The following is a 14,230-nucleotide window of genomic DNA, read 5'->3' as shown; positions in this document are numbered from 1 at the left end:
TTGTTGCCCGGGCTAAAGTGAGTGCCGTGGCATCAGCCTAGCTCACAGCAACCTCAGACTCCTGGGCTTAAGCAATCCTACTGCCTCAGCCTCCCGAGTAGCTGGGACTACAGGCATGAGCCACCATGCCTGGCTAATTTTTTTTGTTTATATATTTTTAGTTGGCCAGATAATTTCTTTCTATTTTTAGTAGAGACGGGGTCTCACTCTTGCTCAGGCTGGTCTCGAACTCCTGACCTCGAACGATCCACCCGCCTTGGCCTCCCAGAGCTAGGATTACAGGCGTGAGCCACCGCGCCCGGCCAGGAGAGCAAAATCTTATAGTAAGTTGTTAATACATAAGAGTATTAACATATCTTCATATCAGTGAAGGAACAGGGTAAAAAAAAAAAAACCCCAAAAATCAAACAGAAACTTAATGTATTTTCATATTAGTTTTCCTCAGTCATGAAAATCATTGTTTGCTTATGTTATTGATATTGAAGGTACCCATGCGACTCTATGCAGAGGCCTCCTTTCAAGGCCATACTGTCTTAAAGAATCTGAAGCTTCAGAATCTGAACATTCCAGCAGCTGTTGCTGAGTGACATCATCGATATTTAGTTGAATTTTAGAGCTTTGGGCCTAAAAGTGCTCAAGTCCATTTCTGTAGTCTGACCTTTTGCTGCTGTGGGGCATAGTTATGATTTCAGGGTACAAAACTTTGGGACATAGTTGTGGAAGGCTGTCTGGTATCTATTAGATTCACCATTCATTTGTGCATTTCATTCTCACCACTACACAACTTAGACTGTCCACTGTGTACAGCAGAAAGAATGAATGCTGTGACTTGGAACATAGAACACATTGCTTTTTGTTTTTTCAACGTTTGAAAATTTTAACTTAGGAAATATTTCAAACATAAAGAAAAATAATAATTAAAACTCGTATAGGTAGCATTGTTCTAATATTTATATATATATATATTAACTCAGTCAATTATGATCCTAACCCTAAGATGTAGGTTATATGGTTATGCCATTTTACAGATGGGGTAAGTTACCTAAAGTTACACATTTGGCAAACAGCAGAGCTGGGATGCAAACTCAGGCAGTATGATGCCAAAGTGCATGATTTTAACCAATGCAGTATACTTGAAATACAAAAAATAACAGCCATGAATGATAATTAACACCTAATCTTAATGAATGTTAACTTTTTACCACATTAGTTTCAGGTTTTTTAAAAAACCCATTATATATTTAATATATGCAAGTGGTTTCTCATCTTTTAAGTAGAAGATTGTAGTAGACAATGTCTGTGGTCTTTTCTGGTTCCATCAGATGCTTTTTCTAACTTTTAGTATCCCTCTTTCACACATTGCTCCTGCTCTCAGCAGTTTGACAGTTATTGCTGTTTTTTTTTTTTTTTTTTTCCCAAATATCTGAGGCCAGACTAGGTGGCTCATACTTGTAATCCTAGCACTCTGGGAAGCCAAGGTGGGAGGATTGCTTCAGGTCAGGAGTTCAAGACCAGCCTGAGCAAGAGCAAGACCCCGTCTCTACTAAAAATAAAAAAATCAGCTGAGTATCATGGCACCTGCCTATAGTCCCAGCTACTTGGGAGGCTGAGGCAGGAGGATTGCTTGAGCCCATGAGTTTGAGGTTGCTGTGAGCTAGGCTGACACCACGACACTCTACCTGGGGCGACAGAGTGAGACTGTGTCTCAAAACAAACAAACGAACAAACAAACACAACCATCTTGTAACAATTCATTCACCAGATATATATGGAGTGTTTGCTGTGTGCCAGATACTGTGCTGGGGGTGTAGATACCGCCATGAGAAAGGACCTTGTTCTGGTTATCGTGGAACTCACAATCTAACAATGTGGGAAAATGGATTTATTTAAGTGCAAAGTGCATGCTTTTTTTGGGGGGCGGGGGTTGGCCAATGTGACTTGTTAAAAACACAAAGTTAGATGATTTTAGTGATTTCTGCCTGCTTATTGGATTCTTTAGGCTTCTTTAGCTTTGAGTTAGTTATTCATTATATTTACTGTCTGGAATATAATTTCAGAATCATGGTCAAATTGGGCATGATCTGGAATTTTAAAGTTCATTCTATGTTGCCTCTATTCTGGAAAGCCCCTGAGCTCTGTGTTGGGTGGGTCTGGGAGCCCTAGAGTGGAGTTCTTGTGGGTCCACTTGGTTGTGTCCCTTATTCTCAGCTCTGTGGAACTTGGGAGGGCTTCAGACGGGTCTTGTCTCCAGAAACTCCTTGCAAGGCCTGAGGGGTCTTAGGGCCTGTTCTGCCCTGCTTCCTGTGGGATGACAACCTTAGATCTGTGGATGCTCAGCAGTAAGGTGTGATTTAAGCAGTGCTGACTTGCTTTTTTTCATCTCTCCAAACCTTATCTATGTACTCTGTGTTCAAAAATAGTAAAATTAGCATGTAGAATACATTTAAGAATCATAAAATTAATTTATTAGAATTTGGAAATATTACCACATCATCAAAATTTAATATCAAGCATCTTGAAATAATTTAAAAAATAGAATGAATTATTAAAGTTATTTTCAACACTGCTAAGCCTTGTTACAGGATGATGGTTTGGTTGTCCAGACTTGACAATTAATTAGAGTGGTCCTAATGGAGAAGGAAGCACTGATGAGTCTTTTCAATTGACTTATTGCCTGTCAGTTTTTCATTTCCAGCAGATGGTTCTAAGTGATGTTTTTTTACCTCCCCCTCCCCATTTTTTTTTATATTTAGGAGATTAGCAAATGCTTTTGGAACAGAGAGTAGTATTTTGGCATTTGTTTTAGTTAAGACTTTTGGAATCTATCATACAGAGTATCTTGACAGAAAATGGGCTCCTTCTGAAATGAGATGATAAAGAGATGCTCCTGTCAGATGATTCTCAGGAGATGGCAGTAGCTGTTTCTAGACATATGCCATGACATTTTAAGAAAATTATGTAACCATTTTCCAACCCCCCGCCCCCCAAAAGTTGAGGAAGTTTGTATAAAAGTTCTAGGAAGTAAGTATACTTCCTACAGAACCTGTGCTGGAATTTGCGTGCATATTTATATTCAAGTTCTTTTTTTGCAGTTCACTAGCTATTTGGCTTTGGGTAGCTTAATTAACTTCTCAGTGCCTCAGTTTTCTTGTCTGCAAAATAGGGATAATATACACTTTATTCACAGGGTTTTTATAAAGACAGAAAGAATGTGAAAGCACTTTTAAAGTTATTAGGGGTACACAAATGTAATTTATGTATTAGTATATATGTTTCTTTTTTCCAGTAGAAACAAGCATAATATTTAAAATTTTTGCAACTGCTTTCTTATTTGGAATTAGTGTTTGGTTCCCAGTGATTGATTCTTTTTTAAAGGGAATATTCTGAGGCTTGATATTTTAGGACATGGAGAGCTTATAATAAGACATTGTTGGAATGTAGATGAGAGTATTGTTATCTAAACATGTGTTGATGACTTTGTGCTTTTAGGTACACCAAGCTTGGCTACGCAGGCAACACTGAGCCACAGTTCATTATTCCTTCATGTAAGTAAAGCTCTATCCTTGGTTTATAAAGGATTGTGTTTCTCAGAATTGTTCTAAGCATTCTAATTCTGTTTTTCAAGGTGTGTTAATTTACTTACCATCATCTTCTTTTAGGAGATTGTTTTGGTTCCCACACCTTTCTAGTCGTTTGATTCCTTTCTGATGCAGCCCTTTGTTACTGTCATTGGAGTTTGTCAGCTTGGGTGGTTGGCAGGGGTCTTTTATTTAATCATAAATGTCTGAACTGCCTAGAAAAAGTATATCTGATTCTTTAAGATTAATTTGTAATTTTAAATAAGTACAGTTCTGTTAGCTTAGCAACTTCATGGACTGAATATCTCCCGTACCACACTATTCACTCTATTGAAAGATTTTTTTTGGAGGGGTGGAAATGAGAGGCCTTGTGACTATTTTTGTTGTATTTAGAAGTATTTTGTTTTTGTTTAATTTTTAGCCAGTACAAAATGATAAGCTTAAAAGAAGAAGTGTCCTCACATTCTGGAATGAGTTCCTCCTACCCACTCTTTATTTCCCACAGGAGTCTCCCCAAGGTCAGGTCAGTTGTTTATAGGGTAGGAATCTCTGAACTATCTAAATTTCCGGTGATTATTTGGAAACAGCTTTCCAAAGAGTAAGATGTATCATTAAAGAGTGAACTGAAACTCTGCTCCCTAAATGTAGCTATTGTAAGATTAGTGTGATCTTAGGGATTCTAAGTTGTTAGGGGGTAAGTAACATTGTGATGACAAACTCTTGTGACCAGAATGGAACTGGGACAGTGGAGGAATGTCAGAGGCAAGGAGCTTGACTAGCATTTATTCAAGGGAAGGCTGAAGCCTTATTTGTCGAATGTGGGTATTCAAATCACTGGAAAGTGTCCTCCAGATTACTTGAAAACGTTTAAATGACCTCAGTCCCGTTCCTTGCCTGCTGGATAACTGACCACAGATGTGATTTTCTAGATCTAAACACTCCAGTGCCATGAATGGGTTGTCCTTGATGATTGGTGTGATTGGTCCACTATATCTTCATTTTAAATTCATAAATGAATCTTAGTCTGCTCAGATTGCCATAACAAAATACCATAGACTGGGTAGCTTAAACAATAGAGATTAATTTTATCCCAGTTCTGAAGTCCAAGATCAGGGCGCTGTCAGGGTTGGTTTCTGGAGGCTGAGAGAGGGCTGCCTTCTCTGTGTGTCCTCACGTGGTCTTTGTGTGGGCGTGGGGGCTTGGGGCTGGGGACAGAACTCTCTGGTGTCTCTTTCACTTTCTATAGAGCCACCACTCTTACCGGTTTAGGATCCCACATGTAACCTTAACCTTAACTACCTCCCTAAAAGTCCTATCTCCAAATGTAGTCCCATTGAGGGTTAGGGCTTCAATATGTGAATTTTGTGGGGATGTGGTTCAGTCTGTAACAATTGGCATTCTGTAGAATGAATTGATATTTTGTGAATTTTATTAATGTGAATGCCCTAGAACTTGATCATTCCATGCCGAGTTGATAAATTGAACTTCCTGACTTTTCAAAGCAGAAAATTCGATTTTAACCTTGTTAAGTGCAACACCTATAAAAGGCTGACCTTACACCTTTTGCTTTAATGTGCTGCCAATTTAAAGCATTCAGTTGGATGCTCCATTTAACCTGTCATCATTAATAGAGAGGGGAATTGAAGACAGTTATTAGCAGGATTTCATTCACTTTCAAAAGGCAGGAGAGCTCTCAGGCTGGTGCTGTCAGAACCTTAGCAGTGGCAGAAGCTAGAAAGATAATAAAGATGTCAAAGAAGTGGGAGTAAAAGAACAGTTACATTGTTGGCTGAATTTGTTGCAAAGGATAGAGAGGCCCCAGGAGGCAAGGCACAGAAGGTCCTCGGGCAGAAGTGATGGTGGTGTAGGGTAGGCATAGGGCCTGGGTTACCTTGGGCAGTTGGCCCACTGCTTGTCTTGGTGCTGGGAGTGGAACCATTTTTCTGGTTACGTATGTGCTAAAGTGACATCAGAAGAGAAAAGGTGGAGCTTTTGTGCAAATGTGCGGCTGTGTGGTAAGTGCTGGAGCAAGACTTTCTGATTCGCTGGGCACAGAGGTGAAACACCACGGGGTGTGGGGAAACAGGACGGGAGGTTGCAGCTCCCAGCAGAGCAGCCGGAGGTGTGTTTGGAAACGTGGAGAAGGGCTGGATAATGAAGGACTTTGAAGACTCCTCTTAAAGAATTTTACTTTTATTTTACATGCCAGGAATTTTCAAGATGTTTCTGAGGGCCTCCATCAGAGGCCTGGCCCCTGGACTAGTGAGCGCCAAGCTCTGCCCCTGCGCTCCAGGGCAGCCCTGCTTGTATCTGGTCCGTGAGAGCTTCTGGGCAGAATTTGCTTGATTGTTTGAAGAAAGTTTTTCCCTACCCTTTTTTTTTTTTTTGGTTATTAAGTTGTTTGAGGATATTGGGAGTCATCTGACTGCTTCAGGCAGAGGAAGTATGAGGGAGGAGAAGGGAGGGGTCAGAGAAAGTCAGTACCTTTCAGACCTGTTTGGTGTTTGGAGAGTTCAGGTGTGCTGGTCCAACAGGCAACTGGGTAAAAGGTTTAATGCTCAGGGAAGAGATCTAGACTGGAGATAGAGATTGAACCCTGAGATGTTTTTGTATTGTTATTAAATAAAGCCTTAAAATTTTGATTTTAGAAAAAAAAAGGCAAAAGAAAACATAATGAAGACCCATGACCCATGGACCTATCACCTGGAATGAACATGTCAACATTATTTCATCTTTGTGTCAGAGTAAATAAATGACCCTTTATAGAGTACTACCCACCTATTTTTTCCCCTCTTCCCTTGCCCTCTGCCTCCTCTGATGGGTATTTTCTGGCAGGTTTCCAGTGCATGTTTTATCCTTACATTACCTATATAAGGATGCATTGTTTTAGGAGTTTAAACATTTCTAAAATGGTATCAAACTATAACTAACTTTATGCGTTGTCTTAAAAAAAACCCTCAATATTATGTTTTTAACATATATATACACACACACACACAGATCTAGATCAGAATTCAAACATGTGAATGTATAACAATTTTTTTTCATTTGGGTATTTTCCACATTTCTTATTATACGAAATGGTTCAATAAATATCTCCTTATGCACATGTGCTAGTTTCCTCTGAGGAAATAATCAGAAATGGAATTGTTTCATCATAGAGTGTACCTCTTCATCTTTATTAGGTATTGACAAATTGCTTTTCCAGGTGGTTGAACTGGTTTATATCCCATCAGCAATGTGTGAGAATGACTGTTTCTGCTTATTCTTGACAACAGTTGTTATTGTGAAACTTAAATTTTTGCCAGTATAATGAATGTAAAATGATGGCTAATTTTTTAAAAAAATGAGTTTTCCCTCAACTCCAAGGTTATTTTTTTTGAGATAAGTTCTCATTCTGTTGCCCTGGCTGCTAGAGCTGGAGTACAGTGGCCTCATCAAAGCTCACTGCAACCTCAAACTCCTGGGCTCAAGTTCTTCTGCATCAGCCTTCCGAGTAGCTGGAACTTTAGGTGCATGCCACTATGCCTGGCTAATTTTTTTTATATTTTGTAGGGATGGAGTCTCACTCTGTTGCTCATGCTACTCTTGAATTCCTGGCCTCAAGTGGTCCTCTCGCCTTGGCCTCCCCAAATGCTGGGATTACAGACATGAGCCACTGCATGCCTGGTCGATGGCTCATTTTAAAATTTACATTTGTCTGATTATTTGTAAGGTTGAGGACCTTTCATTGCCTGTTCATATCTTTGCCCATTTTTCTACTGCATTTTTGTCTCTTTTAGGGAGTTACAGGAACTCTTTGTATATGCTGAATACTGATTTGTTGCAGATATCTTCGTTTATTCCATAACACTTTTAAATGATTTTCTTAATCATCTACATATTTTAAATGTTGATATAGTAAAATTTTTGTCTTTTCCTCTTACAATTTGCTTCTATTTAAAAAAAATGCATTTCTACTCCAAAGTCATAAAGAATTTCTGTATTTTCTGCTAAGAAAATTTTAAGTTATTTTGTTGAATATGGTATGAAAGAGGTAGCTAATTTTTTTGTTTTGTAAGTGGAAGGCCAGTTGTACTGAAGAGTACATTCCAATTTGACATGCTTCTTTAATCATATTGAGGTATCACATATGCCTGGGAATATTTTTGGTCTCTCTGTTTTGTTTTATTGATATGTTTATCTATCTCTGTTCCAGTTTTGCAGTGTTAAATACTGTTACCTTATCATATGTCTTTATCTCATAGGTCCAGTTCCTCTTCATTTTTTTTTTCTCAGGGAAGCTTTGGCCTTTACTCTTTGCTATCAATTTTAGAATTAGCTTTAAGTTCCATGAAAAATTATGATGGAGTTTTGATTAGAGACACATTATTTATAGATTAATTTGGGAAAAATTTGACATCAAATTTGGATTTGACATTTATGGACAGGAATTGAGTATTCCTATCCTTGAATATCCATGATTGAATGTTTTTATCTGTGAATCTAGTATATGTGTTTTATTGTTTATTAATGCCTCTTGTGTTTTTCAGTAGTGTTTCATAATACTCTTTTCTCTCTCTCTCTCTCTTTTTTTTTTTTTGGAGACAAGGTTTCGCTCTGTTGCCTGGGCTAGAATACAGTGACATCACATAGCTCACCACAACCTCAAATGCCTCGGCTCAAGCGATCCTCCTGCCTCAGCCTCCTGAGTAGCTGGCACCACCTCGCCCAGCTAATTTTTCTATTTTTAGTAGACACGATGTCTGGGTCTTACTCTGATTGGTCTTGAACTCCTCACCTCAATCCATCTTCCTGCCTTGGCTTCCATGCTGGGATTACAGGCATGAGCCACCTCGCCTGGCCTCTTTTTTTTTTTTTTTTTTTGTGAGACGAGGTCTCACTCTGTCACCCAGACTAGAGTGCAGTGGTGCATCATAGTTCACTGTAACTGCAACTCCTGGGCTCAAGTGATCCTCCCAGCTCAGCTTCCCAAAGTTCTGGGATTACAGGTGTTAGCCACTGTGCCTGGCCTATAATGTTCCTTAAAAAGCTTTTACACAGCTTTTGCTAGATTTATTTGTAGGTACTTTTATGTTTTTGTTGCTATTGTCAAATTTTTTTTAAAAAATTACATTTTCTAATTAGTCATTGCCAGCATATAGGAATGCTGCTGAGGTTTATAGGTTGTTTTTGAATCCAACAACCTTTCTGACCTTTCTTATTTGTTCTATTAGTCTGTAAATTATGTTAAGTTTTCTATGCAGACTATTGTATCACCTACAAATAATGGTTATTTTGTTTCTTCTAATTCTAATACTTCATGTTCCTTTTCTTGGTGGTGGTGTGCTAGCTGGAACTTCTGCTAAGATAGTGACTAGAACTGGAGATGGCAAATGCTTTTTTCTTTCTGACTTTTAAGACAATGAGATTTTAGTGTTTAGTGATTGCTGTATAGGTTTTTGGGGAAATGCTTTTTCAAATGAAAACAGTGCTCTTCCATTCCTAGGTTAATCGTATTTTTTTTTTCTTTTCTAAATCATGAATGGGTGTTGACATTTATTTAAGGCTTTTTCTTTATTGAGATGATCATACAGTTTTGGACATTTATGCTCTCAATAGGATGGCTTACATTAATATATTTTCAAATACTGAACAGTTATTTAATTTTGGGGATAAACTTTACTTGGTTATGAAATATGAAGTATATGCTGAACTGTAATTGCAAATATTTATTTGGGATCTTTGCATCAATATTGAAAAGTAAGATTTCTCTGTAATTTTCATTTCTTGTACTGTTTTCATCTGGTTTGTGTATCAAGATTATCCTGGCTTCATAAAATAAATTTGTCAGCTTTCTTTTTTTATTCCCTGTAACAGTTTTCTTAGGAATTATTTATTCTTTGAAGCTTTAGTAAAATATGTAACAGTATTTTGAAAATACATTGGATATTTTTATTTTAAAAATTAATAATGTTGTGTCTCAACTGCTGTAGCGAGTGTTCTTAAATATCTATATTTAAATCCTTAGATACACTCTTCCTGAGATACAGTCTTCCTGATAGATAATCTTACATAGATTGTCCTCAGGTGATTTTTTTTGGCTTCACGTGACATTTTAGCATTTAGGAAAATAGTCTGTCTCTTCTGGTTACCCACATTCTATACTCATACAATTTTTTTTTAACTGTAGACCTTTTACATTGTACTTTATTAAGTTTAATCTTGTTAGTGTTTTTCCTTTTTTTTTTTTTTTAAAGAGACAGGGTCTTGCTTTGTCACCCAGGCTGTAGTGCAGTGGCCAATCACTGCAACCTTGAACTCCTGGTTCACTTGATCTTCTGGCGTCAGCCTCCCAAGTAGCTAGAACTACAGGTGTGCACTACCACGCCCAGCTAATTTTTAAAATTTATCATAGAGATCTGGTCTTACTACATGCCCAGGTTGGTCTCGAACTCCTGCCTTGACCTCCCAAAGTACTGGGATTATAGGTCTGGGCCACCGCACCTGGCTGGAGAGTTTTGTTTTTCATAAAGGGTTGCAGGCTGCAGGCTGACCATCTTGCAGGCTGGGAAGCAATAGCTTCAGGCAGAAGCCAACAGCATGTACTTTGAGGGTATGCTATAGGGAACAAGAATTTATGCTGAATGGGGTGGCTGAATATACATAGTTAATAAGCTATATGAGGAGTTATGAATATCTATGAAAGGAGAAACATGCATATGTGCAATTGAGCTTCATGTCCCTTCATGGAATCCATGTTTGGAAAATGGCAGCCTTAACACGAACTGAGGGTGGAATTTTCAGCCCTCTGATGTCAAAAGGTGAAGCAGAGGACACAGAAGCCCTCTCTGCACAGCCTTTGTAGATTGGGCAGAACCACTCCATGGTTGGCATTCTCTTATCAGGAAGGAATGCTGGTCAGTTGTCATATTGAAACTGCCAAAAGTGGGGAGTAATCATGAGATTGGTTTCTGTTTAGCCCTTAGGGAAGAAAGCCTGATAGCTGTTAGCCAGGGGGGTATAATGAAGCGTGTCTGACCTCCTGTTCCATCATGGCTGGGAATTCAGTTTTAAGGTTTCTCTGGGGTCCCTTTTGGCCAAGAGGGGGTCAGGATTTTATTTTAGTTCACAGTTCATAAGGTAGGAACTTACATTATTGATTTGAGACTGTTTCTTTTCTAATGGAAGAATTTAATGCTATTATCCCTCTTAACACTGCTTTAGCTGTGTCTCATATATTTTGATATGCTGCTATATTTTCATTTTATCCTCTCCATGTATTTTTTAGTTTCTCTGAGACTCCTTTTGACCTGTGGATTATTTAGAACTGTGTTGTTTAATTTCCAAGTGTTTGTTGTTCAGGAGATTGTCTCATTATCTTTCTGTTACTGGTTTATGGGTTAATTTTATTATAGTCAGAAAGCACAATCTTTATGACTTAAATTCTTTAAAATTTGTTGAGGTTTGTTTTATGGCCCAGGACAGTGTTTATTTTGGTACAAGTTCCATAGGTATTTGAAAACATGAATATTGCTCTTGTTTGGTAGTGTTGTATAAAAATGTCAATTAGATCCAATAGGTTGATGATATTGTTGAGTTCTTCTATATCCTTGCTTATTTTCTGTCTATTTGTTCTATCAATTGTTGAGAGAGGTATTGAAGTCTACAGTTGTAATTGTGGATTTGTGTATTTCTCCCATCAGTTTTGCTTCACATATTTTGCAGCTTTGTTCTCTGGTGCATATACATTTAAGATTGCTGTCTTCTTGATGAACTAACCCTTTATCATTATGTGATATCCCTGTGTATCTCAGTGGTTAATTTTCTTTGCTCTAAAGCCTACTTTTTCTGATAGCAGTGTAGCCACTTGGCTTTCTTTTGATTACTGTTTACATGGAATCTCTTTTTCCACCATTCAACTTTCAACTTACGTATATCATTACATTTGAAGAGAGTTTCTTATAGACAGCAGAATTCATTCATATATTTTAATCTACTTTGCCAGTATCTTTTAATTGGTGTATTTAGACCATTTACATTTATTGTAATTATATGTGCTTTTACTGTTCATTCTTTTTGTTTCTTATTTCTGTTTTGTTTGCTATCTCTTGTGGGTTACTTGAGCATTTTTAAAAATGCCATTTTGGTTTGTCTGTGTGTAGTGTTTTTGAGTACACCTCATTGTATAGCTTTCTAAATAGTTCTAACCATTATATTTTGTGTCGTGTATATATATAATATGTATATATGTATGTGTGTGTGTGTGTGTGTATATATATATATAATATGTATAAAATCTTTCTTAGTCTACTAGTATCAACATTTTATCAGTTAGAGTGAAATGTAGAAACCATACCTCCTTTTACCCCCATTCTAATAAAACTGTCTTAATCTTTCCTCTGTATACATTGAATCTCATGAGATTCACATCAGTGTTATAATTTTTGCTTTAACTGCCAAACATAATTTAGAAAACTCAAGAGGAAAAGAAAGTAATTGTTGTTGTCCATATTTTTGCTCTTTCCATTGTTTGTTCGTTCTTTCTGTTGTTCCCAGATTTCTTCTTTCATTATTTCCCTTCTCTTTAGAGAACTTCCTTTAGCCATTCTTTTAAAGTAGATATGCTGGTGACAAATTCTGTTATTTTTGCCTTCATTTGAAAATGTCTTGATTTGCTCTTCATTCTCTAGGGATATTTTTGCTGAATACAGAATTCTGGGTGGAAAATTCTTTTAGTACTTCAAATATATTGTACCGCTTCCTTTTATGCTCCGTGATTTCTGATGAGAAATTTTCTTGGAAGCTTTCAGAATTTTTGGTCTGTAGTTTTTAGAAGGGTTTTTTTTTTTTTTTTAAATAATTGTATTATCTGTGTTATCTTGGTTGTTGTTTGTTCATTGTCCTTTCTCATTTCAGTTGAGAAGTTCCTGGTTCTTGCTATGGTGAAAGTTTTTTACTGAAACCTGGACATTTTAGGGATTTGTTATGAGAATCTATTAACAGATCTTATTTTAATTTTGTGTTTTAGCTAGTCTTTTCTGATACTGTTCCAGCAGGGTAAGGAGGGATGATGTCCTTTCATTACTGCCAGTTTGGGGTAGAAGTTCAGGTTCTCCTTTTGGCATTTGTTGACGCTCACTTGGGGTGGAGCTCCATGTTGCTGCTGGGTGGGGGTGGAAGTCAGGGTCTATAGTATGCTGTGGTGTGCTGAAGATTGCTGGGGTGACACAGACCATTTTCCTGTGATAAACATTGGTTTCTCTCTCAGATATGTTTCTCCATTTTGTTCCTCAGAACTGTTTGGGCCACATCTTGGTTTCCATAGGTATAGAAAAAAGATTTTTGAATATAAGCTCTATATACTTTTACTCTATTGCAGATTCACTTGCTTCCTGTATAATAGTTAAAAGAAATATATTTTATGGGTTTTTAAAATTTTCATTTTTAAGGGCCATCAAAACAGATCTACTATGATTTGGGGTCAGATTGATTTGCCTTTTGGGGAAGGATAAGGTTTACTTTGTTGTCATTTAAATTTTTGAGTGTCATAGCTTCATTCTTGATAACTTTAGCATTTTTCTTTAAGGTGATGGTTTTTCTTTTTCTTTTGGTTAAATGTATTGCTATCAAATTCTTGGTAAACTTGAATAATGTCATGAATTGCAGAATGTTTTGTCTTTGTCTTCATAATCTTTTATAGTGACTTGACAGTTTAATTCTAAATTCATGCATAATTAAGTTTGATCTTGTCCAGGGGATAGAATCTGTCACTTGTACTGGCAGATTGTGTGAGGACTTTTGAGGTCTGCTGTAAGCCATCTTGCCAGTGGCCCTTTGGAATACCTAACTTGTGGATCAGATGGTTCTGTGTGGTGTCAGTCTGTGCCACTGAATGGGATGGTCAGTTTTCAGAGATGGGTTTTATTTGTATCTACAGATCACCTCAGTCATTTGTGGCCCACTGGACTTTTCTCGCTTATTCTCAGCCTCAAGGCCTCAGGCATTCTCACCATTTCTCATTCCAGGTTCTCTCTAGCTCAGTCACCAGCATTTCTACTTCACTCTTGCTTTCTTCAGTTCTGCAGAAGTCTGTCCCTTAGATCTGCAGTTCCCAACCCCCTGGGCTGCAGAGCTCCAGCACCCCTGACCCCCTAGGTCTGTGGAAAAATTGTCTTCCATGAAACTTAGGAAGCAGGTGGGGCCACACAGCAGGAGGTGAGCTGTGGGCCAGCCAGTGAAGCTTCTGTATTTACAGCTGCTTCCCTGCCTGAGCTCCGCTGGTCCCGCTGCCACTGCCCCCGTCCACATCCATGGAAACATTGTCTTCCATGAAACCGGTCCCTGGCACCAAAAGTATTGGGGACCCCTGCTTTAGATTGTACCACCTTTTATAACTCAGAAGCTTCAAGACTTTAAATGTGGCAATGAAGTGAGAAATGGAGGTGGGCAGAGTGAGAAATGTGAATAAGAACAGAGTGATAAAAGGAGGTGGACAAAGTGATTTCTACCCTGTATCTTTTTCATCTTTCAGCCTGTTATTTCAAGATGCCTTTCTAAGAAAAAGACCTCAAATTACTCATATAGCTTTGTTGTTATTCTTCATTTGTAATAAATTAGAGTCTAGATAATCTATTTTTAGAAATCATTGTAAATGTTTACTAATTTGTTTT

At 37.8% G+C, this 14,230-nt stretch overlaps 1 protein-coding gene across 6 annotated transcripts in view; it reads left to right on the top strand.

Annotated features, from left to right (window-relative positions):
* ACTR3B (actin related protein 3B) overlaps window positions 1-14,230 on the top strand; it is a 71,435-nt gene that overhangs the window by 18,229 nt on the left and 38,976 nt on the right. For 5 of the 6 annotated variants that reach the window (XR_006738119.1, XR_006738118.1, XM_045564254.1 and 2 more), the window contains exon 2: window positions 3,490-3,545. The exons of the other annotated variant lie outside the window; for it this stretch is intronic. Coding sequence is in view for 1 of the 5 variants with exons in the window: in XM_045564254.1 (XP_045420210.1) it covers window positions 3,490-3,545 (56 nt within the window). In the remaining 4 variants the exon portion in view is untranslated. The remainder of the gene's footprint in view (window positions 1-3,489; window positions 3,546-14,230) is intronic. 6 annotated transcript variants of the gene reach the window in all.

This window comes from Lemur catta, chromosome 11 (genome assembly GCF_020740605.2).
Source record: "Lemur catta isolate mLemCat1 chromosome 11, mLemCat1.pri, whole genome shotgun sequence".
Lineage (NCBI taxonomy): Eukaryota > Metazoa > Chordata > Mammalia > Primates > Lemuridae > Lemur > Lemur catta.
This window is presented reverse-complemented; position numbering and strand designations above follow the sequence as displayed.